At 38.4% G+C, this 27771-nt stretch overlaps 1 protein-coding gene across 12 annotated transcripts in view; it reads right to left on the bottom strand.

Annotated features, from left to right (window-relative positions):
* Positions 1-27771, bottom strand: part of tmod (tropomodulin) — a 547878-nt gene that overhangs the window by 74616 nt on the left and 445491 nt on the right. For all 12 annotated transcript variants that reach the window (XR_010861290.2, XR_010861291.2, XR_010861289.2 and 9 more), the window contains exons 6-7: positions 13609-13763; positions 8298-8394 (exon numbers count right to left, since the gene is read on the bottom strand). Coding sequence is in view for 9 of the 12 variants with exons in the window: in XM_067155996.2 (XP_067012097.1) it covers positions 8298-8394; positions 13609-13763 (252 nt within the window). In the remaining 3 variants the exon portion in view is untranslated. The remainder of the gene's footprint in view (positions 1-8297; positions 8395-13608; positions 13764-27771) is intronic.

Raw genomic sequence — 27771 nt, 5'->3', positions numbered from 1 at the left:
TCTTTCATGCATTGCCAAATTCTTTCCCATGGTACACTGTCGTATGCTTTCTCAATGTACAAAAATATTAGAAAAAAGGCTTGTTCTTCTCCCAGTATTTTTCCATTAGAATCCTAATTGCAAATATAAGGTCTGTAGTTGACCTTCCTGGTCTGAAACCATACTGCTCTTCTTCCAAAATTGGTTCAACCCTAGAACTGCGGACCGTCTTTCTGGAAGACTGTGCACTCTTTCGTCAAGTGCGATCGTCTTTCTGAGAGACTGTGTCGTTCTTCCGCCGTAGGTTTATAATTGGTCACCAGATGGCAATAATAAAGGTACCAGCTGAATACTTATACTTTTATCTTCAATATTGAAAGTCTTTGAAACACAAACATCGGTCTGGACAAGTTTATTTAGCTGTAGAAGTGAAAATACTTTCACATGTTCTTAGAATCAAGATGGCAGCCCGCTTTGTTGACGATGCTGAAATCAAGCGCTCTATTTTCGAAGATCTTAGTGACAATACTGATGGTGACAGTGGTTATTGTTTTAATTCCAACGAGAAAATTATTCCTGAAAATAGTGAAAGTGACAGCGAAGTACAAGGTGCCTTGGAAGTAATGGGAATTTCCGATGACCGGTATGATGTTCAAGTCGGTGCAGGTTATGTTATTATTGGCAGTGCGTCAATATTTGAAGAAACCAGCGAAGGGATGAGTATGAACTGTTGATATTTTTGTAGATTGTTATAAGGAATTTGATCAGAACACAGGAAAGAAGAAATTGACCTAAAGAAAACTAAGATAAGCTGTAGGTTCGAAATTTGTGAAAAGAACTCAAATTCGTTTCGATGAAAATTTGAGTTTTATTTTGCAAACGAAATGAAAAGTGGATAAATGTGGAGGAATACGTAAGAAAATACTTGTTCATTTCAGAATATCATGTTTCAGAAATAAATTATCTATCACAAATTCCTTTATTTGAGCAAAATATTTCAACAGTTTCCTTTGTCTAAAAAAAATTTGAATTGCATTTTACGATAGTTAGAAATCGTGGCAATATTTTTTGTTATTTGTATTATCTTCATTTAGATCAGTCTTTAAGCTTTCTATTGGTATATAATATGGATTTCTTAGGATTAATATGTGATTACAGGCATGATTTTATTTTCATGGTGTATGTTGAGGAAAATAACTGCAGCATTTGACAGAAAATCCTGCAGCAGTTCTAGGGTTAACAATATCTCTGATTCTGGTCTCTATTATTTTTTCCAATATTTTCAGGACATGAGACAGTAGTGTGATACCACGGTAATTAGTACATTTTTGTCGGCTTCCATTCTTGAACAGAGGTACAATGATGCCCATCATCCAGTCCTCAGGAATAGTATTTTCCTCCCATACCTTGTTGAGCAGTCTGTAGAGCCATTGGATTCCTGGAATTCCCACTGCTTTCAGCATATCTGCACTTAGTTCATCTATGCCCACTGCCTTTCCTTTCTTCATGCTCTTGAGCGTATTTTCAACCTCAAGCCATGTAATTGGTGGTTCAGTTGTGGTTCGACTTGGCTCTCCTCTATCCGTTATGTTTTCTGTATCTCCATCCAGCAGCTTTTCGAAATAGATCTTGAGTTCTTGTTTAATTTCTCCCTCTTCTTGTGCCAGAGTTCCATCATCACGTTCTATTGCTTTTATGGTCTCTTGATCCCTTCGCTTGTTTTTCATGACTCTGTATAGCAATTTCATATTTCCTCTACTGTCCTCTTCCAGTTTGTCTGCAAACTCAATCCATTTCTTCTCTTTTTCTTCCCTTACAATGTTCTTTACAGCAAGTTTTTTTGTTCCTGTATACTCTTTGTAGTCTCTGTATTTCTTGTTCATTTCGTTCTTGTCCCTGTTTTTGTTTTTCCTTGTCCAGTGGCTTGTTTATTTGGTTTCTTTCTTTCACCGCTGTTGTCTCCGTTTTTCTTTTGATAGAACTTGTTAACTCCACATAGGTTTTTGGCTTCTCCCACAAAGGTGTCTTTGAAGGCCTTCCACTCTTCATTAACGCTGGTTACTTCACCCTTCGGCAAACTCTGTTGAATCCTTAGTTTGTATTCTTCAACTTCCAACACAAATATATAAATAAAAGTTTTAGTAGCTAAACTATACATATTAACCATTCATCAGAAGAGTAAACTATCAGAATTTTAACTCGTGATTACAAGAAGTTTTATGTTTCATTTCAGCTGTAACTAGTATTATTTTAACTGTGTCTTCAAGGGTAATGTTATAATGAGTTGTGTATTTTTTTTTTAAATATGTATATAGGTCTACATCTGTATAAATGCGTTTTCCCAAGATAGGCTGAAGACGACTCATATCATCATCAAAACTATTACCAAGTAAAATGTTGTAATCAGCATAACATATTTTGTATTGAAAAGGTGGACCTTTTAAATTTACTTCTCTGTTATTCTCAGTTCAATACAGACACAAGATGAAATTCTTAAATTTAAATGAGGCAGCCAACCAGGCAACGTCGATAACCTATCAATATTTAGGCTTAAAAATTGAAATTGGTAAGTTAGACGAAGATATCAAATTCATTAAAAAATGTATTACACAATACCTGACACCCAGTTTTTAAAAAGGTGTCACAAAACAACATGTTTCCATTAACATGGAGTTCAACTTACAAGGAAACATCGGCAATGGTTAAAACGCTGATCACGATGAAACTTGGAAAACACATTGAGGTACACGTAAAAACGATGTCGGCATTAATTTTGGGTGCCAACATTCATTAGGGCGTTAACTACGGGGCCTAAAAGTTGCGACATTTCAAATTCAGCATGATCAGCGATGAATACCTGCTGGCCAATGCTAAGCCTGCACACTGCGTGCTTGGAGACGCACCTCTGAACCTCCTCCCCTCCACGCTCCAATTGGTTCGCCACCGCACGTTTCCCTTCACCCCACGCTAGCCCGTTTTCTTAGCTGACGAAGAGAACCAGTGCTACACTTTGGGTACTCTATCAGCCTTCCTCATATCTCTCCTTTGTAATTTCCACATTGTATTAGTCAGTTTACGTTTTCTGAAATGTTTATGAAAACGTTTGCACCTGGCGAGATGGCCGTGCGGTTAGAGGCGCACGACTGTGAGCTTGCATCCGGGAGATTGTGGGTTCAAATCCCACTGTCGGCAGCCCTGAAGATGGTTTTGCGTGGTTTCCCATTTTCACACCAGGCAAATGCTGGGGTTGTACCTTAATTAAGGCTACGGCCCCTTCCTTCCGACTCCTAGGCCATTCCTATACCATCGTCGCCATAAAACCTATCTGTATCGGTGCGACGTAAAGCAATTAGCAAAAAAAAAAAAAAAAAAAAAAAAAAAGTATGGTGCCTGTTGTTAATTGTGTTTTGTTTCGGTTTTCTTTTCACTATTTTTTAATGTTTCGAATAGACCAAAGATTATTTTTGTTTACTATCAGTTACTGGCGGGGAGTTTGCCCGATGTAATGTATACGGAGTCCTTTATTGTGTTGGCTTGTAATTGTATGTTGTTGTACCAGTTCGTACAATAGCCATTTAACTTTTTTGTATGTAACTGCCATTATACCCAGAAGACGGTAGTGTGATACTTTAATATCGGTACTTGTTGAATACATGGACCTTCGTCAGCTATAACGCAAAAGTACCGGTACAGGAAGACTACAGGCCTGCCTGTGATTACTGTATATCTACTGCATATATACATGCACATCTTTTTTATTTTTCAAGGCTTTTCTTATTACGTCAAACTTTACTACATTCCATGTCATACTCATATCAAAGTTGCCTATGCATTAAATTTATTTATATTCAACAAACACTGCTGCAATTGAAATGTGTTGTGCCTGTCACTGAAAAACATGAATAAATCGTTCAGTACAAGCACAAATAAAAACATTCTACCTATAGGCCTATTCCTTATACCAGAGTACGCAATACGGAAAATAACAGTAGTTTCAAACTCGGAGTTTATAATTGTTGTTGTTTTAGTCCGCAATGTCGTTTCGTTATGACACAACTGATAGCGTACACAAAATGGGGGGGAAGCGGACATAAAAAGATGATCTGGACCTATAACCAGGTTTCGTTATCCCAAGATACCGAATCTCATTACATTCAATGAGATCCTCTATCCGGGCACGTAATTTCTTTACATAAAAAGGTATTTAACGTTGTTTAAAGGTGGGAGATTTATTTAGTGGTGGGCGATTTAATTTAATTTAATTAATTCCATATGTCAAATCTAAAGGACACTACCGACAGCTTTAAGGCGTTTTAGGAGTAAATAATAATTTAAGCGTAGGTGGGACGCAGTACCCCATCCCACGTTTGACCATGCCCGGTGGTACTTAACTCGGAGTTGTACCCACGAATGTGACAACTCACCGGAATTAGCAGAAATGAAAATATGACATTTGAATAAAATACGGGTATATTAGTGTAGGTTATTCATTATCATTATGTGTGAAACGGAACGTTATTTAAAGTATTTCAATAATTATAGTACGAAAAGAAGCAAAGTATAGAGCCGGTCCCGTTGAACAGCTAAGCAGCCGGCAAGCGCGGAGCAAAGGGAAACGTGCGGTGGCGAACCGATTGGAGCGTGGGGGGGAGGAGGTGCAGAGGCGTGTCTCCAAGCAAGCAGTGTGCAGGCTTAGCATTGGCCAGCAGATATTCATCGCTGATCGCGCGGAGTTTGAAATGTCGCAACTTTTAGGCCCCGTAGTTAACGCCCTAATGAATGTTGGCACCCAAAATTGATGCCGACATCGTTTTTACGCGTACCTCAATGTGTTTTCCAAGTTTCATTGCGATCAGCGACTTGACCATTGCCGATGTTCCCTTGTTAGAACTTATAGACTTTGGCTAAAAAATGAGATGAATTTTCTCTATAAGAAAAAATCCTCCTTAAATCACTACCTGTATGAGGCTTACCTCGAGGCCATGGCCTTACTTACAAGAGCTCAGTGGAATATTTTTCAGGATCAAGTTCAATGTAAAATATTCAATACACTGTCTAAAAAACAGATAACATTAGAAAAGAAACTTGAAGCACTCAAAAATAAAGTAGCATCAAGCAAACTCTTCCAAGATCAATAGAAATTCTAGTTCTACTAGTGATACATTAGTACAATTTCACCCACCGATCGTCAATCTCTCTGAAACTGATTTAGATGATGAAGAAAAAGTAATTCTTTCGAAAGGCCCAAAGCATGATTGGCCCCTCTCCAACTCAGCCAATGTGGCTTCCAAGCTCGTTGAGTCGGAAGTCGCTATCAATAAAATGCCACACGATTTACAAGACGAAATCGGAATAGATGTAAGAAGGCAGTTAAATTTTAAAAAATTTCCAAAAAAAGAACCATGCCTTCTAACACTAACAATATTAAAACCTTCACCGAAAGAAAGCACATCCTAAAACTCAAAAAGAAAATTAAAGATAACCAACTTATTATTACAAAAGCTGATAAGGGAAACACGACAGTCATCATGAACAAAACCGATTACCTCCAAAAAAACTTAAGAACATTTTTGACAATGATACCTTTTCAGTAATTAAGAAAGATCCTATACAATTCAACATCATTTAAAACAGATTTTAAAGAACACATCTTTTCTTTTTACTGAACAAGATAAATTAAAGAATATGAACCCGGGTTTGCCAATGGCAAGAGCACTTCTTAAAGTCCACAAGACCAGTCTTCCCATTCGACCCATTATTAACTACAGACCAAGCCCCTTATATAGATTGTCTCAATTAATTCAGCAATTTCTTAGAAAACACTATAAGTTTTCTTCAAATAAATCTATTAAGAATACTAAATTAGTCAAGAAATTAGATAATTTCAAACTTCAACCTTACCACACTATGCATTCCTTCAATATTGTTAACATGTATCCAAGTATAAAAACTAGCTTACTTTTCCGATTATTGAAAAAACCTACATGCTAACAGTCAATTGAGCAAACTTGAATTTCATGACTTCATGACAATTTTAAAATTCTTATTCAACAATAACTACTTTACTTTCGACAATGTTGTTTATAAACAAGACAAGGCAATGGGGTCACCAGCCTCGGGGATTATGGCTGAAATTTATTTAGATTTTTTTGAGCATACCGCATTTGATAACTATATTAAACTTGCTAATATTCAGTTTTGGGCCAGGTACTAGACAACACTTTTATAATCCTAGACAAACGTTTTACCCTTCTACCCTTAAAAACCTCAATAGGATCAGCACATTAAATTTACCTTAGAGTCAGAAACTAACAGATCGATCAACTTTCTGGATTTAACAATAAATAGACTTCCTTCTTCTTTTACGTATAGTATTTATAGAAAACCAACCCAAACACCGACTAGTATACAGCAAGACTCATTACATCCTCTGAAACACAAAAGCGCCACATACAATAGCCTAGTAGACCGTGCGTTCAAGATTCCCATGTCCAAGGCTAATCTTAAGAAGGAATTAAACATTATCCGTTCTATAGCTAAATTTAATGGCTTCAAAGATACTTTTATAGAAAGAATAATTAACAAATTCAGGTACCACTGAAAAACTACCTTGCCAAGAGAAAAACCCAGTTCTATTACGTTTTCAACCTTCACTTTTAATAAAAACGTTAATAACGTCACTAACATCTTCAAAAAGCATAATGCTAATATATCCTTTCTTACTAACAATAGAAGTTTGGAGATATTACATAACTCTACCTCAATAAATAAGCAAAATTCTTTTTCAAATTCAGAAGTCAACAGGTTTTGTTGCAAGGACTGTAGCTGCTCATATGTATGTCAAACTGGACATAGCATTAAAATCAGATATGCAGAACACGTTAATGCTGCAAAACATAACATTTTCGGCAGTGGGTCAACATATGAAAGAAAAACATACCTTTACTGAGATAAATCAAGATATCGAGGTATAAGAGGTTCTAAATACAGGTCCCTTGCTGGACGCTACTCAAAGTTGTTATATACATTTAGATCAATATTTTAATTCAGGCTTAAATTTAAACGATATTTCCGAAAAACCAAAGAACTTATTCGATTTTCTTATTATGTTTCTTAAAAACATTAATATTCCAAATAACATCTCGCTTTTTAGTATCATGCGTAATACTCTCTTATGCTACGTGCCTCAACCACGTCAACCTCCCTAGATCCCCTCCCCTTCTTGTTCCTTATGCCTTTCCATCCACACCTCTTCCCTCCTACCTCAGCTTACATCGCTTCCCTTACTCAAGCTTGTCATTACACTAGTTCTTTCCTCTCAGCATGCATGTCACATAACGCGCCCTATGAGGCGAGTGTCTCATACGTCACGTAATTTCTTTCTGTTCTTCCTTCGATTCAATTCTAAAAAGCCATTTTCTTTCCTATACTTCAGGTCCGCATTGAACTGTGAAATTTTCTTGTGGATTTTGTTGTAACACGGTTTCCACCAGACTTGACAATCTCGATTATCTGAATGCAAGTGACTGTATACAAGTTTTTCAAGATTGACTTTGATCCTTCACAGAGGAATTTCTTACGCAATTCGACCAACGCATACTAGTCAAAAACAGATTTTTATCTAATGAAAAAATGTGTTACTCAAGGTCGAACCCAGGACTCTCAAAAGTTTGAACTTGAACGAAAAAGTATAACATGACCTTTTTAAAGTGTTCAGAGTGTTGCTTGAATAGTGACTATCAGGATTTTAACTCATTTGTGTTTCATTTTAGCTGTAACTTGTATTATTTTAACTATGTCTTCAAGTGTAATGTTATAATGAGTATATATATATATTTATTAAAAAAACACAACTCATATATACACATATGTATAAATGCCTTTTTCCAAGATTGGCTGAAGATGACGCATATCAGCGTCAAAACTAGTATCAAGTAAAATGTTGCAATCAGCATAACACATTTTGTATTGAACAGGTGGCCCTTTTAAGTTTACTTCTCTGTTATTCTCAGTTCAATACGGACACAAGATGAAATTCTTAAATTTAAATGAAGTAACCATTCATCATAAGAGTATGTGAATAAAACGGTGATTTTGTCTTTCTACACACCATCCTCCATTGCACAATTTCTGGCAATGCTGTAAATTATTTTCTTTACAGAAATTGTGCTCTATATAAGCCTACTATGAGCCTTAAGCAGTGCAGCATAACTAATGGCAAACAAAAGTACATTCCTGATATCTGGAAATATCAATCAATCAATCAGGAAAGATCATTACTGAAAACTAGAACAAAGTTAAAAAAAAACCTCCATTACCTGATTGGAAATACGGAATTCTTCAATACTCTTTGTTGTGAGAAGAGCCTTGATCAACCTCACAACAACTGGAGGACTGATGAAGTTAGTTTCCACACTAAAAGAGAGTAGGGCAAAAATTAAGTCAAGAACAATGTAAATTTCACATTTTAATATAGGCTTTATGCTGCTGTCTAGAATAATCCTCATCAGATCAGTACCGACATCCTGAAAAGCTTCCATAACTTCTGTTATTAAAGAGTTATTTATTAACCAATTAAGTCACACATACTGTAGAGATAGGCACACGTAACAGGATAAACATAATGACAGATCAATGTGGGAAGAGAGCATTAGAAAGAGGATACAAGAGCAACATGAAAACACAAAAAGACAATCTTCACACTTCAAATACATGGGTTCACCCTTTATCAATCCAATATCCATTTCTTCTTAGCCCCTGACAAGCTCTTTGGTGTTGGCTACTGAGTGCATGATTCGAAGCAGTGTATCGATTCATTCAAGTGTCCGAGTGAATCGATTCACAGGAACGGCGAGCTCACGGCACACGATTCAGCTTACTCTCAGTGGACAGTACTGAGTGGCACACTCAGTGGACGTTGACGGGGAATCGAGCTTCCGCTGCAGTGAGACAGTGAATCATGGAACATCGAAAGAATCGTGAACGAGCGCGGCTCAGTGAGACACAAGATACACACGGCTCCTTATCGGCTCACTGGACACTGGCGGAGAGCCGAGCTTCCGCTGCAGCGAGACATACAGTGAGTCATAGTACACTGAAAGAATTGTATGCTATAATGTACTCTCGACCTCGGCTCATTTGAAAATAATACCCATTTGCATTCACTGTTCTCTTCTTACAGGGAGGTTTAAATAATAAGATGAATTTATTTGCAGTGTTAAAAAGGTAGTCAAAACATAATTCTGAAGTAGCTAGTAAGTAGGTTATACTATTTATTAGTTTAATAAATCTTCGTATTATAACTTAGTTGACATTTGACAATTAAACTTGACTCTAGCCTGCCCTATGACAATGAGCCATGCTCATGACCACTCAAAAGTACCTGTTTTATATTTGGAAGAATGGCTCGGTATTCTCTCAGTTCATATGTCACATCGTTGCACAAGACTTCAATCATATGTAGACAGACGCAATAACTTAACCAACAGTATGCTGAATCAGAAAACCAGCGGGCTACTGTACATCTCGGGTAGCCTATACAAAATATGACGATTTTAAAAAATCCTCGCCTGATAGAAAAATACATGTTTTCAACAATGACTGAGCGAGTTCTCGTGCGGTTAGTATTGCGTAGCTATGCGCTTGCATTCGGGGGATGGCGAGTTCGAATCCCATCGTCGGCAGCCGTTAAGATGGTTTTCCGTAGTTTCCCCATTTTCACACCAGGAAATGCTGGGACTGTACCTTAATTCAGGCCATGGCTGCTACCTTCCTAATCCTAACCTTTCCCACCCTGCTTCGCCGGAAACCTTCGATGTATTAGAGTGACTAGCATTTTTTTCTAAGAAAGGAGTTCATAGTATGAAGACCAGATAGCAGCTGCGAGCACTGAATGCTGTTGCTGTGTTTTATCAGTACATACTACACAGATGCAGTAGGAGCGGTAACTAATGTGCCGTGAATCAGATCACTGTATCGATTCAGTAACGTGAACGGAATCAAATGAATCACTTCAGTAAAATGAATCAAATGTCCCATCACTAAAGCTCATTCATGTTTCCCAACTTCAACCGGACAGGTATCAGCATTCATGTCGTAGGTACAACATCGTAACTGGTGTAAAACCTTCAATTATTATGTTTAATATATTTTAATTATAGTTTATTTAATGCTAAATTATCTTTTATTAAGTGTTAAGCATGACTAGTATATGGTTTCTCTGTAAATATGTAGTATAAAGTTGTATAACCTCAAATACATATTGTTTAACCTCAAAATCTAGATAGTCAAAAGCGGTAGAAAATTCCATAATGTTCGTATGTTAGACTTATTGTACTATAATTTGGTATATATCAGGGCTGGCCACAACGAGGCTCGTGAGCCGCATGCGGCTCTTGAGTCAGTCTTGTGCGGCTCTTGACACCAACCTTAGAGCAAAATTAAATTATATAATTAATGGAATCTAACAAGATCTCGCGGCTGGCGGCAGTCAGTAGCAGTGATGTGCGGCTTAACGCCATTAGCGCTGTAGGTCAATGGTAAGAATGGATGGTGTAGATAGTTCCGGCGCCTTCCATTTGATAATGCTTTGAGCGGGAGAGTGTGTCAGTGAGCCAGTGTCGTGAGGTGAAGCCAGTCGCGTTCACGTGTAGGCAGTAGCGGGTGTCGATACTTTTCTGTGTGCAGTTGTATGCTGTTTCAGTACAGTTGTGGCTTGGTGTCCGAACAGTTGCGATGCTGTCCAAGAAGCATAAATATGAAGAGAGGAACTGAGCTTTTAATACCGACTGGGAAGAAGAATTCGTTTTTGTAGAAAGAAATGGTAAGCCAATGTGTCTTTCGTGTCCAATAACTTTGTCACAGTTCAAGGCCAGTAATCTAAAATGCCATCATGACATTAACCACAGCAGTTTCAATAAAGATTTTCCTGATGACTGTCAGTTAAGGAAAACCAAACTGAAATCACTAAAGGAAAAAATTCATGGTCAGAGTAGGGTTATGTCAATTTTTACCTAGGAAGAAGATTTGACAACCGAAGCTGGCTTCATCTTGGCTTTTAATATTGCAAAAGCAAAAAAGGTTTACGTAGAGGGGGAGTTTTATTAAGAAGAACATGGCACAAGTTATTTCTGTTTTAGAACCCGAAAATAAGGAACTGCAGAAACTGATCAACGAAATGCCCACTGCTAGACACACAATAGAGAGGCGAGTTTGTTATTAGTGCTGATATTTTAAATAATTTACAAAAAATCTAAGTGAGTGCTCAGCAGTAAGCCTGGCTCCGGACGAGTCTACTGATATCAAAGATAAACCATCACTAGCCATATTTGTGAGGTATGTGTCAAGGGACTTGCAAGTGGTGGAAGAACTTTTAGACCTGGTTACTTTGAAGGATACTAAACATGGTTGTGACATTAAAGAAGCCCTGGATGGTGTTTTACAGAAAAACGCAGTGCCTATCGATAATATTGTCAGCATTGCTACCGATGGCGCACCATCTATGACTGGCATGAAACATGGGCTTACTGGGCTTTTAAATGCTGATACATCATTTTTTGATTTCCTACCTGTACATTGTATTATTCACGGGGAACATTTAGCAGCAACATATTTTCAGTACCCGCATATTATGCGGGTAGTTCTAAAATTGTGAACTGTATTCGCTCATGTGCCAAAACACACCGACAGTTAAAATCATTTATAGAAGTTATGAACAATGATGAGCTTCCTGATGATGTATCTTGGTACTGCTTAGTAAGATGGCTATCAGTAGGCAATGTTCTTGACAGATTTTTTTTAATTACTTGATCCTATCAAACAGTTTATGGAAGGTAAATCATTCCCTGAACTTAATGACCACCAGTGGTTGTTAGATTTGGCTTTTTGTTACAGATGTGGTCCAACATTTAAAAACGCTAGACATACATTTACAAGGAAGATAGTGCTTTGGGCCGGAGAGTGTGTCAGTGAGCCCGTGTCGTGAGGTGAAGCCAGTCGCGTTCACGTATAGGCCTAGACTAAATTTAGCTTTCATAGCAAGTTGAAGCTTTTGGAGAAAGACTTTCAGACTAAAAAGTTTTCTCACTTCAAATGTTTGAAGAAATTCATGAAAGCCTTCCTGACATTCATTTGGAAACTGAAGATTACATGAGTAAAATGTCTGGCCTTGCTGAAAAAATCAATGGCAGATTTAATGATTTGAGATCACTTAAACCTTCATTTTCATTCCTGGAAAATCCTTCTTCTGTTGATGTTGTGGGCGATGGCAAGCCTGTTTCATCACCAATAACAAAGGATACAGCAGCTATAGAGTTGGAGTTACAAGAACTGCAAGAGGACGAAGGACTAAAAGGACTCAAACAAAGTGGCGTTTCTACCATAGAATTTTGGAAGAATGTTCCAGAAGAAAAATACACACTAAAAAACAGTGTGCCAAAAGACTAATCTCAATCTTTGGGACTACTTATGTGTGTGAATCACTGTACTCAACAATTAAGTTCATTAAATCTAAATATCGATCTGAACTAACTGACGAACATTTAAGTGAAATTGTGCGAACTGCGCTTACCAATTATCAGCCAGATTAACAGCAAAAATGAACACTCAAAAAGCACTTCTCAAAAGTAAAATCTCATTCCTTGATGTGTACCTGAAAAATAATGTTCTGTGTAGTGTAGAAAATTAATGTTCCTTCATTTGTTATAAAATGAAAAAGCATGTCTTCATTTTATAAACCATTTTCTAAACATGTTCCCAATTTTTTGTCTCCTAAATTTGCGGCTCCCGGAAGTAAGGTTAGTGGCCACCCCTGGTATATATGAAGGGTTCTAGAAACACGGTAAGGTATTATTATCCAGATACACGTAGAGACATTAAGAATGTTGTAGATATTTCAATGTACATTTTTAAATATTGAAGTAAAGTTCGAGTACCCATTCGACTAGCTGGTCGATCGATGTTTCGAGTGTGTTTCATTAGAGTGTTGTAAGAACTCTTCCAGAAGTCGATCATTCTAGATGGTTGCTCGAGTAGTATAAATATTGAGCTGTCAGTCAGTGAAGTCAGTTCTTAGTTCCAAGTTCAGTTCTTAGTTCTTGGGACTCAGGCAAGTGATGGACTGGGAGTGACTGTTGGGCTCCGCGGTGGAGTCTGAGTATTGGACTCAAGTGAGTCGGTGAATTCAAGAGAGAGTATGTTATAGTGCATGCGTCAGTGTTGTTGATATCTGTACTTGTCAGAATTAACTTCAGGGTACTCCGCTATTGAGTGCTGTATATGGTGTCATTTGCTACTGTGTATAATTGTGTGTTGTGACGTACAGTGTAAATAAAGTAATTTATACAAGGAAGTGAATGTGTTCTCGTGTGATATTTATTTACGTCAAATAAAATCGCAACATAGAATGATATTCATCAAGGGTCATTTTGACAAATTTTCAGTCTTGATGTGGGGAGTGCAAGACAAGAAGAGAACTGGATAAACACAGGAAAAGGGAAGATACATAAGACACAGGACAGATGGATCCCAATAGATCAACATAAGTAACATAAAGGAGTAAACAAGTCTCATGTCCTTGTCTCTTTCTAAAAACAAAAATAGTTACAGTTCTATTATTAAAGGCTAACTCACTTGACAACTCGAAGGGTGGTGTTGCGCTCCAGTGCTTCAGCCAGTTTGAGTGCTATGTTGTCAGTTAAGCCCACATTGCTCAGACTCAATGTCTCCAGATGAGTATTTTCAGACAGTGCATCAAAGAGCTGCTCAAACTTCTCATCTGAAATATTCTATAACAAAACAATACTTTAGGATAAAACCTAAATGCATATAATAAAACAATAATTTAAAACGATAAAGACTAAAATACTCAGTCTACTAATCTGTAACCCTGTAGTGCTGTAATACCACTAGGTTCAAAAAGTTTCCAGAATTTAAAACAATTGTGGGACTTTTTTTCTTTGCATTAGTACTTCGGAGCACTCAAAACGTCTCTTCCATACAAATTTCACATTCATGACCATCGTCTTTGAGTGGTAACTGTCTCTTGTTGCTCTAGTACTACCTGCATTTTGTTCATCACATTTGAGAATGATGGCTACAGAGCAACATGCAAATAAATGTTGTACTATATTTTGTAACACAAATCTTTCACAGACACATATAGAATACTTGAAGAAGCTTATGGTGAAGTGGTTATGAAAAAAACTGCAGTTTTATGCCTGGTACAAACCTTTTTGTGAAAGGTGAGCAAGTTGAATCAAGTTGAATACAGAAATAAATTGTATACATATTTACATAACAGGAAAACAATGAACAAGAAAAGACTCATTACAATTGAATGTCAAGATCATTGATCCACTGTATTGCTTCAGGAGTTGCCATCACAAAATCCACTTTGCTACCAGTGTATGCCCGCATTTCACACTCTCTGACAATATGGTGTATGGTTTGTTGCACAGCTCCGTAGTCACACACGGGTGTCTGCAACTTGTTCCATTTAAACAACATGTCTCCGCATCTGCCATGGCCTGTTCTTATTCTGTTCAGAGCAGTCCATGTTTTACGTGGTAGCTGGAATCGACTTGGAAGTTTGGTATTCGAGAACATACTGTGCAGGTGAATCTCCGTAGCTGCTTCCCACCGTCTTTTCCACTCTGTAGTTGCCTTGTAGCCCCTAGCAACGATGTCTAAGGCATTACGTAAAGTTGGATGGCGTGAGCGTAATCTGTTTTGGTTGATAGTTCGTAGATCTTCAAGTACAGGTAAATGGGGATTCCTTAAGATTTTATTGAATTCCTTGATGGGAGCAGTGGATCTGCGTAAATCAGATGGCATTATTCCAGATAAAAGCGGGAGTCAATGAGTTGGCGTGGATCGAATTGTGCCAGTTATTATGCGCATGGTGGAATTCAATTCAGTATCAATAAGTCTTGTGTGATGACTATTCATCCCTACTGGAGCATAGTACTCAGCACTTGAATACACCAAGCCTAAAGCTGAAGACCGTAAAACACTTGCTGAAGAACACCAGGTAGTTCCACAAAGCTTATGAATGATGCTGTTACGTGTTTTCAGTTTCTGTGCAGAATTCAGCAGATGTTGCTTGTAGGACAGTGTTCGATCCAAGGTTACTCCAAGATATTTTGGGTTCCAGTTGTGGTGAAGTATCCTGCAACAGAAACTCACGTTCAATTTAGTATTTGCCAAGCGATTGTTTAAATGGAAACAAGACACTTCCGTTTTATTAGTGCTGGGCTTAAGTCTCCAGTTCCTGAAGTAAGTTTCCAAAATGGAAAAATACCTTGATAACATCTCTTCAGTTTTCTCTACTTCTTTGTGTTGCACAGCTCTATATAATCAGCGTAGCAGAATTTCCGTGATGTGACGTCAGGAAGACCAGATATATATAAGCTGAACAGGAGTGGCAATAGGACTGAACCTTTTTTAAGCTTCCTCTCCTTGCTCATATTGATCCCGATGATAACCTTAAGCCTCCTATCACTCAGCATATCGTTAATAAGTCTTGATATCTTTTTGTATGGTATGACCCAGAGAAGTTTATAGACCATACTTTCCCTCAACACGGTATCAAATGCAGCAGTGAGATCAGCAAAAGCAACAGGTATTTTCAGTTTTCTTTGGAACCGCATTTCTATGCATGGTATAAGTGCCAAAATTTGTTCACAACAGCTGCAACCTGGTCTGAAGCCTGCCTGATCCATGGGAATGTGTTGTAAAATGGCATTGGCTATTCTGTTAAATATGAGTCTTTCAAAAAGTTTGTAGCAACAGCCAAGGAGGGCTATGGGACAATAATTTTCTGGCTTCTTGTTGGGTTTGCTAGGTTTTAAAATTGCAATTATCTTAGCCTTTTTGAACTCCAATGACGTGTGTCCAGTTAGTAAGTTGTCTGTAAACAACTTTACCAGCCATTTCTTTGCATTTTGTCTCAGACTGATCAAAAACTCTGGATGAATTCCATCGAAGCCAGGAGCTTTAAACGGTTTTAGATCTTTCAGTGCTGTATCAATCTCTGATACTCTGAAGGGATTTGCATATTCTGAAGACAGAGATGCTGTTGCCTTCAAGATTTGAAGTTGTCGTCTAATAAATTTGGTGTGTTTCTTGTCACCTGGAACTCAATGACGTTGCGATGATATGAGAGGCAATTTGATCTGATGTAACTTCAGCCTGTTCTCTGCATAATGGTGGGCTTCCTCCTAATTTTCTGAGAAGGCTCCAAGCTTCTCTGCTATAGCAAGTAAAATCTATCCTCTCAACTGTTTCTATCCACTTATGCCTTCGAGATGAGTCCAGACTGGATAGAAGTTCGGTTGCTGTGTGAGAATCTCCGCATCATTGAAAGTCTTGATATAGTGCTTCACTTTCTTCATTCCATCCAGGGATATATTCTTTGCGGTACCCTCTTGGAATGAACTTCTTAGCTGTTCCTATAACTGCAGCCATTTCTTTGCATTTTGTCCCAGACTGATCAAAAACTCTGGATGAATTCCATCGAAGCCAGGAGCTTTAAACGGTTTTAGATCTTGGGATGCACTTATCAAGTTCTGCTGTGAAATTGGTCCAGTCAGCTTTACAAAAGTTCCAAAGAGAATGTGGTGTTGATCTAATTACAGGGATTGATTGGGGGTTGATATTGTTCACGTCTATAGGTTTAACCTCAAAATACCCTACACGTGATCCCTGCGTGGTGCTAAGAGAGCAACAATATATTTGGCAGCCAGTCTATCACTGCGATCTCCTGGCAATTACATACAATGACATATTTCACAAATGGTTTCTAGCAATGGAAATATTTACTTCGTGTGTGAATTTAAATGTGATTGCCTTGAAACTATTATTGAGGTATACAACTTGTAACGGAATATTTCATAATTTTTGGTGAATTTGTAAGTGACAGCATTGTAATTATATTATTGTTGTTACCTATGGCTTTTTTGAGAAGTAACTCCAATACAAAATTGATATCTCTAAACAACAGTAATATTTTAAAAAACATTAATAATGTAAAGATGTATTAGGGAACAGTCTTGTTTGATCTTGTTCCTGGTTGTCCAGTATAGGGCTGGTAAATTTCCTTGTTGTTGTTGTTGGTTTGGGTTGAGTCCTGGGCACTGAAGTAGGTGTTTTGAGTCCATCACCGATCCAGTAATTTTGCAGATGATGCACTTTTCCATTGGGTATATTCTAGCTAGATGTGCAGATAAGCAGCCACGTCCTGTTTCCAATCTGAAAATTGCCACTGCTTCTTTCCTCGGCTTGCTTTCATTTTTGTCGCATAGGTCATTTATTTTTTGTCCATTTCTTCATTGTACTACCTAAGTTGGGTAATTTCTTTCTTCCATTTTTCAAGGTTTCTATCTGTGATTATCTTCCTGTTTGATGTAAGGGAATATTTCAAGTTATTTTCTGAAAATTTTGGACTAATTTCTTTGTGACTGCTTTTAATTATTTTCATACTACCCACTTGTCATTTTTTTAAAATTGTGTTTCAATGTACCAGGAATTTCATATTTATTCTTTTGTTATAGTGAAATTTTACTTTTGATATAATTTCTTGTAATATTTGTTTTTTGTGGAAATGTTTGTTACATTTTTGTTGTTGGAGCCTCCGTGGCTCAGACGGCAGTGCGTCGGCCTCTCACTGCTGGATACCGTGGTTCAAATCCCGGTTACTCCATGTGAGATTTGTGCTGGACAAAGCGGAGGCGGGACAGGTTTCTCTCTGGGTACTCCGGTTTTCCCTGTCATCTTTCATTCCATCAACACTCTCCATTCTCATTTCATAGCATCTATCACTCATTAATAATTCACTTTGGGAGTGGCGACCCCATCGTACCAATAGCCTATATCTGCTTCATTCATTACATCCCTGACCCGATCATTGACTGGAAAACAGGTTGTAGGTTTTCATTTTTTCATTTTTGTTGTTATGTAATTTATAAAGAACGTAAAAGAGGATTGATGTTTATTAAATACGATAAAGAGAGGAAAACAAAGTTCCTTGGACAAGTACTGAGACATGGCTTTCTTCCCCAAACCTTCATCACTGAAGGTAAAGCACTGGGAAAGAGAACCAGGGGACGAACAAGGATGTCGATGTCATACACCAGGAACTCTGTCGGTGAACTGGTATGGTTCATATAGCGACATGAAGAGGCTAACAGAAGATCGTCAGATGTGGCTACAGCAACAAAGCATTGCCTTTAGTAGATGATGATGATTTATGTTTAAAGTTTACTTCACTGTCATACTACTGTACGTATTCCCAACAGGATATCTCCCAACTGCAATGTATTTGTCAATAACAATACTTCCAAACTAGCGATGGGTCGAACCAGTTCATTCCTATGAACTACTTCACTCATTCACACTCTTTACTGTGATTCGTTAAAATGAAGTAGTTCGTTCATGAAGTAGTTCATGAAGTAATGAAGCCTCATGAAGCTGCTGAGTATGTCGTTCAGGAGCGACTTCGTTCACAGTGCCTCACTCACTCAATAAAGCTTCATAATACTTAATAATATTACCAACAGATGGCAGAGCTATGCAATTACGCACCAAATGGCTTGCCTGCTTACAGCATCTAGATGATGGTTGATACCCAGGTACAAGCAAAAGATAGAGAAACCTGTCTCATAAAAAGAAAGGAACACATTTAATTAGTCTCGTCTTAATTCGCATAATGCACTGAACAGTTTCTTTATCTGCCACGTGATAACTTTATTAGCTGTACTCTGGCAGAAAACACCAGGGTTACCAACTTAATCATATCATAACACATTTTATTCTCTTAAAATTCAATCTGAAATAGAATGAATATGATTACCACTGCCATAAATGTCTATTTATTTGCCTTGATGAATCTTTCATTAATTTTCTTTTTGATTTTATTTTTGTCACGAATAAAAATCCTTGAAATTCAAAAAGTAAATTGTCATGTTGGGCCATTGGTACCATTTGAGGTAAAATCCCTCTTTCTTGTATTTTGAAAGCAGTTTATGTATTTTTTCACTGTTATACAATGGCTAGCAACTCGCGATCGCGGAAAAGTAGTGAAATTTGGGGTTTCTTCGTCGATTTAGGTGATGGGAAATCTAAGTGTAACTTTTGTTCGAAACAAATTTCGTACAAAGGAGGAAATACATTTAATCTTGCTCGTCATGTTCGCATGATGCACCCAACAGTGTCTTTATCTGCCAGCCGTTTAGCGCTTCCTAGTACTGCACCTGTCGGTATTTCTCCGGAAGATAACCAGGATGATCCACACCCAGCAACATCAACTGCCAGCACCAAACAGCAGTCAGTGCCACGGGTGTGACAGTAGCAGTGGACCGGTAGAGAACAGGATCCAGGAGCAGGTTGTCACTGCTCAATTCAGAGAATAGGTGATGCGTACCGGTAAGCCAGTACCAACACACCTCTACCACGGGATAACAGTGCCATTTCAACAGTAATCCATTCCCAGAATCAAGGAACACTATCCACGTATTTTTCAAAGCCTCTGTCAAACAAAAGAAATCAGGAGATAGATTTCGCACTCGTGGAGACTGTGGTGAAAGATGGCATAGTTGAGAGCAAACATTTTCAAAAGTTTGTGGGTAAACTGAATGGGGCTTATAGAATGCCTGCGCGGAAGACCCTTTCCAACACAATTCTCCAACAACAATACGCCATGACGAAGGAAGTGGTGAAAACCAATATTCAGTCTGCAGAAGCGGTTGTATTGACAATGGATGGGTGGACTTCAATTAAAAATGAGAGCTACTTATCAATGACAGCACACTATATTAAAGACCTGAAGCTGGAATCGTCCCTCCTAGAGTGCTTTAAGTACGACGAAAGACACACGTCAGAAAACCTCGCCGAAGAACTGCGACGTGTTGGAATGGGGCATTGAAGAAAAAGTTGTGTGTGTAGTTAGTGACAATGCTCCTAATATTATGGCAGCAATACGACTTACAGCTTGGAAACACATCCCCTGTTTAGCACACACCCTAAATTTGATTGTGAAAAAAATTGTTGAATTTTTTAAAAGAAGTTCGCAGGACAGCATGAAGCTCAATAAGATGCAGGAACAGTTGAAAGAGCCAGTCCTAACCTTAAAACAGGATACTATCACAAGGTGGAATTCAACCTTCGATATGCTACAAAGAATAGTTGATGTCAAGAACTCCCTGATGTCGGTTATAACCATAAATTACCCTGATCTTCCAAATTTGACCACAGACGACACTGCAAGCATAACACAAGCCTGCAAAGTGTTGAAAGTTTTCAAAGATTGTACTGAGGAAATGAGCAGTGAAAGACTGGTCACTGCGTCAAAAGTTATACTCCTCAGTCGGTCGTTGAAAAGATGGTGTTGCAGATTTGCCAATAACCCTGAAATTCGTGGTGATGTGAAGCAGATGGCCGAGAAGCTAGTGCAGGAGCTAAATCGACAATTTCGCAGTATAGAAGAAAATACCATTTTCGCAGAAGCAACGTTATTGGACCCCCAGTTCAAATTACATGGATTTTCTGACAAAAACTCTGCTGAGAAAGCAAAACAAAACCTGATAGGGTACTGTGAGAGACGTGTGTCAGACAAATCCACTGCCACTGCAGAAAATCCAGTTTCACTCACCGAATCTACTTCTTGTCTCTGGGTTGAATTCGATGAGGTGATTTCGAGGCTGCAGAATAATCCACAGCCCAAAGCTGCTGCCATAGTCGAAGTGGACAAATATTTGCAGGAACCCCTATTACAGAGGCAAGGAAATCCACTTCAGTGGTGGTCTGAACGGCAGCCAGTGTAATAATAATAATGTTATTTGTTTTATGTCCCACTAACTACTTTTCTAAGGTCTTCGGAGACACTGAGGTGCCGGAATTTAGTCCTGCAGGAGTTCTTTTACGTGCCAGTAAATCTACCGACACGGGGCTGTCGTATTTGAGCACCTTCAAATACACCGGACTGAGCCAGGATCGAACCTGCCAAGTTGGGGTTAGAAGGCCAGCGCCTTAACCGTCTGAGCCACTCAGCCCGGCAGCAGTCAGTGTGCCCAGCACTCTTTGAACTGGTTAAAACTCGGCTGTGTATTGTTGCAACCTCCACGCCATGTGAAAGGGTGTTCTCGAAGGCCGGACACCTTATAACAGACAGAAGGAATCTCATGACTGGGAAAAGAGTGGAACAAATAATGTTTTTAAATGTAAATCTCTAAACATTTGCTTAAGAAGTGATATGAAGTCCGTTAATTCTTATTTTTTATTTAATTAGTCTATTCCCCAAAGTGAAATTTTGTTTAATTATTTAAGTGTTGTGTATGTGATAAACATTCCTACAAGGAAGATACTCTTTCTGTTGTGACTTCAACGGATTCTTTACTTTTAAGAAGTGATACAAAGTCCGTTCATTTTCATATTGTTATTTAATTAGTTTACTCCCCAAGTGCAGTTTTGCTTATTAATTAAGTGTTGTGTATGATATAAACACTCGTGCAAGGAAGACACACTTTCGGCTGTGGATTCAATGCATGTTTTACTTCCAGATTCACAAGGTAAGCATTGTATTTGCATGTCTGCTGTGCTTACTCTGTCGAACTGTCACCGTCTTCGTATATATCTTCAATAGTGTAATAACACAGCTGACAGGTAGGATGGGTCAGGGAGTGAAGGAGGAAATGAATGAAGTAGATAGTCATAGCGGGGAAGAGAGAGAGTGAGCAAGCGACAGACGAATCAAATGAGCTGTGAATGATATGAAGTTTGTGAACTGTGAATGATATGAAGTGTGAGAACTGTGAAGTGTTTGAACTACCAGTTCACTGAGAATGAGTGGTTAGTTCACAGTTTATAGGAGTGAAGCGTTCATTTTGAACGACTCATTCACAAGCTCCCCATCACTATTCCAAACACTTTATACATGCTGACAAGTGTGTCACAGCGAAAGGGAATTATTTTGAGGAAATTTTGTCTAAATGGAGGTAGAGATTTACATTTATGTTATTAAAAAATTCTGTAAACTTTTTGAAGCTAGTACAGTATGAATTAAATTCCCATTAAATTTGGTCTGTTCATATCTGCTATTTCACAATAATCAAGATAATAAATAATAATAGTCTCACTGGAATATTCTTTCAGATGCTGAAATATACCCTTTTCGTCTCACTATTACACACATCTTATGGATACTGTTGAATAAACCAAGTTATTCAATTCATCTATACAGCTGTATAACACTAATGATTAGTTTTGAAGCCTGCATTAGAATTGCATCAATGGAAACAGTACTACATATTAATGGACATGATACGATATCTTTTGGGGGTTTTGCCATATGAAAAAGTCAAACTGTAGCAAGAACATTTTGCAAGGATTTTGCTCTACGTCCTCAGAAGAGAATCTTGACCAACCACTACTAGATGGGAATGTATACTCTAGCTACACATACCAGTTCATTGGGACTCACGTCAAGGAACACCAAAGATATATCCACCTCAAATAGACAAGTCAGCAATAGCTGAGCATGCCCTATCTTCGAGTCATAATACCATTGTTGGTAAACTTAACCATGACAGGTTAATATGGATGACTGATCCATACTGACTAGTCTTTTAAAATAGTTCTGTAATACATTTCATAATACCATGTTGCAATATACAAGTCCAGATGTGTCGATTATTCATTACCTATGTGCATTCATTACTTATTTTGTTTTTGCTCTCTTCTCTTTAACCTAATTTGTGCTCTTTACATCTTTTCTACCCTCACCAGCCTCTCCACTGTTTTAGACTTCTCTCTTCAACTCCATTATATTCTTCATGTTTCATGTTTTGTTTTTTTGTGGTTTTTTTTTCCTGTTGAACCAGATTTTATCTTTGATTAGTCTGATGACTTGTATTGACTATTCTCCAACTCATGAGTGTGAAATCATTAACCCATTCACTGCCAAACCCGTGTATATACGTTATTGAGCACCATGCCTCATCAGCCAAACCCGTATATATACCTTTTGGTGCAGTGTGTACTTCACCGACCTTACAAATGTAATCTAATCAATATATGAAAAATGTTTCCACCTAATCAATACCTTTCTTTTTATTTAGCCCTTGGCTACTTATAAAAACATTAATTATATCAGGACATGTTTCGATCGCTTTGCGATCATCATCAGCTGCTTACATAAAAGCTTAGATAAAAATAGCATACAACAATCACATAGCTGACATTAAAAAACTGGTGTTAGTAAGGGACGTATGGGTTGGAGGAGGGAGGTAGTGTGCGGAGGGGGGCGGTTGTTACTAGGACGTTAAACTTAAATTAAAAATACTATCTATGGACTAGAATGTCTTTGGTCGAGGACAGCAGAATCAGACCCACACCTGTAATTACAGGAAGTAAAGGAAGTAAATTGGACAGGGATCATACAACAAGCTATCCGACTTGACGAGTTTATAAATACAAAAATTGTTTAATTCAACCAACAGCGGACACACCCTTTCCACTTAGAAAAAGGATAAGCAAGAGAATCACGCTTCATAGTACAGTACAAAAGTGACGCGGAAGAAACAAGAAGTCAAGTAAAGAAGAAACAGACTCTAGCAAAAAACTTTTCTTCAGGATCATAACACTAAAAAATCTTTTAGTTTTTTAAACAACAAGTGATTTTATTAAGCCTTCGGGACCTAAAATGAAACCAAAGAGATTCGAGTTCATAGATAGTATTTTTAATTTATTTTAAGTTTAACTCCTAGTAACAACCGCTCCCCTCCGCACACTACCTCCCCCCTACCCCCTCCAACCCATACGCCCCTTACTAACACCAGTTTTTCAATGTCAACTATGTGATTGTTGTATGCTGTTTTTATCTAAGCTTTTATGTAAGCAGCTGATGATGATCGCAAAGCGATCGAAACATGTCCTGATATAATTAATATTTTTATAAGTCGCCAAAGGCTAAATAAAAATAAAGGTATCGATTAGATGGAAATATTTTTCATATATTGATTATATTACATTATCGATACGGCAATGAAGTGGATAGTTTGTAATAATCTTACAAATGCACGCGATATAGTGTCATGCTTTGAGATTCCGTGGAAATGCTCAAGGAAGTTCTGTACGGCAGATATACCACTCCATTTCGCGTGTTTTGAAAGTGATTTGGTGTTATTTCAGCTTCATTGGAGTGAACATCTTTCCCGTTTACGTGTAGCTATCATGGCGTCTTGAAGTATACATTCATCTCTTGTTGACAAAGAAATTGAATGTTTCCTCATAAATAGTGATTCTGGAGTGCTATATTTTGATCATGAAGACGGAGAATATCTAAGTGGCGATAATGAACTACAAGAAAGTGCGAGACAAAGTAGTAACGATGAATCTCATGCATAATTGTCACCCCGTCCTCGGATAAATTATTTTTTCCCAAATGTAAATGCTTTTGATAATACCAGTTCTTGGATCAACAATTTTATATTATATTTATATAATAGTATCACCGAGCGGAGTAGCCGCGCATATTAACATGCTACATCTATGAAGCCAAGCTCTGGACTCGGCAGACGAGTGGGTTCGAACCCCACTGTCAGCTGTCCAGAGAATTTTTTTATTTTTATGTTTTATTTTTATTTTTTTTAATTTCCCTTTTGCACTCCCAAACAAATGTCAATACAGTTCCTATTCATAAACCACAGCCGATTCCTTACACTTCCTTACCCAGTTTTATTCACCATCATTCATTTCATATGCATTACCTTCTCAACTGAGGTTTGCATCAGGAAGGGCATCCAGCCATAAAAATGTGCTGTAAAATATAATCTCACTTCATCCCCGACCCCGTACTGAGCTGCTGGGCTAAGGGGACGATATGCATTCCATTAATTGGGAACATGCATCATTTTCAAAAATATTTTTTTTGAAAAGTACACCAATGAAATAGTATGTAAACGTATTACATTGTGGTATGTTGCCTTGTTTTCTACCATTAAAAAAATATTTAATAGTGCCTTTCCGCAAGGCGAGTGAAACGGCCTCTGACGTAAGCGGCGCGCTGTGACGTCACGATCCAGTACCGCATGGAGCTCAACCAGCCGTTATGCATCAGCCGTTGCTAAAAGCCGATTGTTTATTATTCATGATCGCGAATGACAGAAAGAAGGTTCAAAACAGCACAATCAGACAATCTATCATGTGTAGATGTCGTCATTCTTGAAAAATAGTGACTTTTGTGGCCGCAGAATTTCGCGGATAAAAAACAAGTTTGTAAGTGGCATCTTTTATATACGTGCAATGTACTGTAACCCATAGTATTAGGATAACAACTGAACCTGGATAGATATCACATCACTTTCAACATTTCCTTCTAGACTGATTCCCCTATTAAAGAATAACATTACATTTTCGGGCTTTCAGCATTAGTAAAGTAAGAAATCGGATTTCAGCACTAACATAAACATATAGGTAGCATTGTAGTACTAGTCCGCTTCTGTGGTGTAGTGGTTAATGTGTGCCACTCCCGGAGGCCCGGTTTCGATTCCCGGCTCTGCCATGAAAGTTGAAAACAAATAGTACGAGGGCTGGAACGGGGTCTACTCAGCCTCGGGAGGTCAACTGAGTAGAAGGGTTTCAAATCCCACCTCAGCCATCCTCGAAGTGGTTTTTCGTATTTTCCTACTTCTCCTCCAGGCACCTAAGGCCACGGCCGTTTCCTTCCCTCTTCCTTGTCTATCCCTTCCGATCCTCCCATCCTCCAACAAGGCCCCTGTTGAGCATAACAGGTGAGGCCTCCTGGGCGAGGTAATGGCCCTCCTCACCAGTTTCATCACCATACTCAAAGTCTCACGTTCCAGGACACTGCCCTTGAAGTGGTAGAGGTGAAATCCCTCGCTGAGTCCGAGAGAAAACCAACCCTGAAGGATAAACTGATTAAGAAAGAAAGAAAGAAAGAAAGAAGGAAAGAAAGAAAGAAAGATCATAGTACTATAGGGCTATAATCTATCATTCCCCAAAAAATATATATTTATGGTTGGGACAACTGGCCTACCCACTACCGGGGCCCATGAAAGAGAATTAAATATCTTTGTGGAGGGAAAAAGTTAAACATGATAAAGGTAAATATGACTTCATCTAGTTTTCACAAGTCGGGCTGAGTGGTTCAGACTGTTGAGATGCTGGCCTTCTGACCCCAAGTTGGCAGGTTCGATCCTAGTTCAGTCCGGTGGTAGTTGAAGGTGCTCAAATACGTCAGCCTCGTGTCGGTAGATTTACTGGCACGTAAACTTAACTCCTGCAGGACTAAATTCCTGCACATCGGCGTCTCCGAAAATCGTAGAAGTAGTTAGCAGGGCGTGAAGCCAGTAACATTAATTACATTTGGCTTTTAACAAGCTGAGCATATCAGGAAAGAAAAGTGTCCTGGTGACATTTTAGTCGCTCAATACAGGAATGTCTTTGGGTGCTGTGACTTTAATTTTTTTCTGTTTGCTTTACGTCACACCGTCACATAATGGCGACGATGGGACAGGAAAGGCCTAGGAATGGGAACAAAGCGGCCGTGGCCTTAGGTACAGCCTCAGCATTTGCCTGGTGTGAACATGGGGAAACCACGTAAAACCATCTTCAGGGCTGCCGGCAGTGGGGTTCAAAACCCACTATCTCCCGGATGCGAGCTCGCAGCTGCGCGCTCCTAACCGCACGGCCAACTCGCGCGGTATTTTTACCCTTTGTTTTTACCAATTAAGCTCTTCAATAAAGACATACATAACTGTCCCATGCCAAGATATATTGGTAGAATTAGAGCTGTCAAAATGGTTCATAACCCCTTTGATTTATTATCTTGACATGGATCACCCAAAACATAGGTTAGGTTTGGAGAATACTTTAATAATCAGCATTATTTAATGCACCATTTATTACTTTCATATTCCAAGATGTAATTGAAGCATTTAAATAAAGCATCATACATTAAAATTTAAAGTTTTACCACTAGAACAGCTGACATGGAAAAGTTATTTGAAAATTCAAACAAATTCATCTTACGTTAAAATCTTCAAAAAATAAACTGTAGACTTGTCCGATATATCACCAGCATTTCTCCAGCTCGCCAAAATCCATTTCTCCCTAGTTTTAGCGTCTTTGGAACGTTTATAAACAATTTGTTTGGGATGGTATGCGATGTGCTATTGCACATCGGAACTCTACACCATTTATAAGTTTTCTGCCTCACTGTCTGCGCAGGATTCATTTTAAGTCTAAAATATACCACTCAGATTATTATCCAATGTATAGACCTCGAATTTAACCATACTAGACACTAACGTAAAGTAGAAATACGCGAAGTGTATCCTGCTTCTCACAGCACACTACGTGTTATTTCGTCTGCTAATTCAGTCAACCTGTACGATGACGTCAGGCCAATGAGATCGCGTACTTGCGTGACATGACATTTTCGTAGATTTTTATCATGTTTGGAGTTATTATTTGTACATTCTGATCACATTTTTGAATTCTGCATGTAATTTTGTATCAGATTAGCGTATTTTTAATTAAAACCCCGGATCATGCATGTTCCCTATTGTATCAGTAAACATGTACTTGTAAAACTGCTTCTTGCCGGGCGGAGTGGCTCAGATGGTTAAGGCGCTGGCCTTCTAACCCCAACTTGGCAGGTTCGATCCTGGCTCAGTCCGGTAGTATTTGAAGGTGCTCAAATACAACAGCCCCGTGTTGGTAGATTTACTGGCACGTAAAAGAACTCCTGCGGGACTAAATTCCGGCACCTCGGCGTCT

Source organism: Anabrus simplex, chromosome 1 (genome assembly GCF_040414725.1).
Source record: "Anabrus simplex isolate iqAnaSimp1 chromosome 1, ASM4041472v1, whole genome shotgun sequence".
Classification (NCBI taxonomy): domain Eukaryota; kingdom Metazoa; phylum Arthropoda; class Insecta; order Orthoptera; family Tettigoniidae; genus Anabrus; species Anabrus simplex.
The sequence above is the reverse complement of the archived record's forward strand: the minus strand, read 5'-3'. Positions and strand labels throughout refer to the sequence as shown.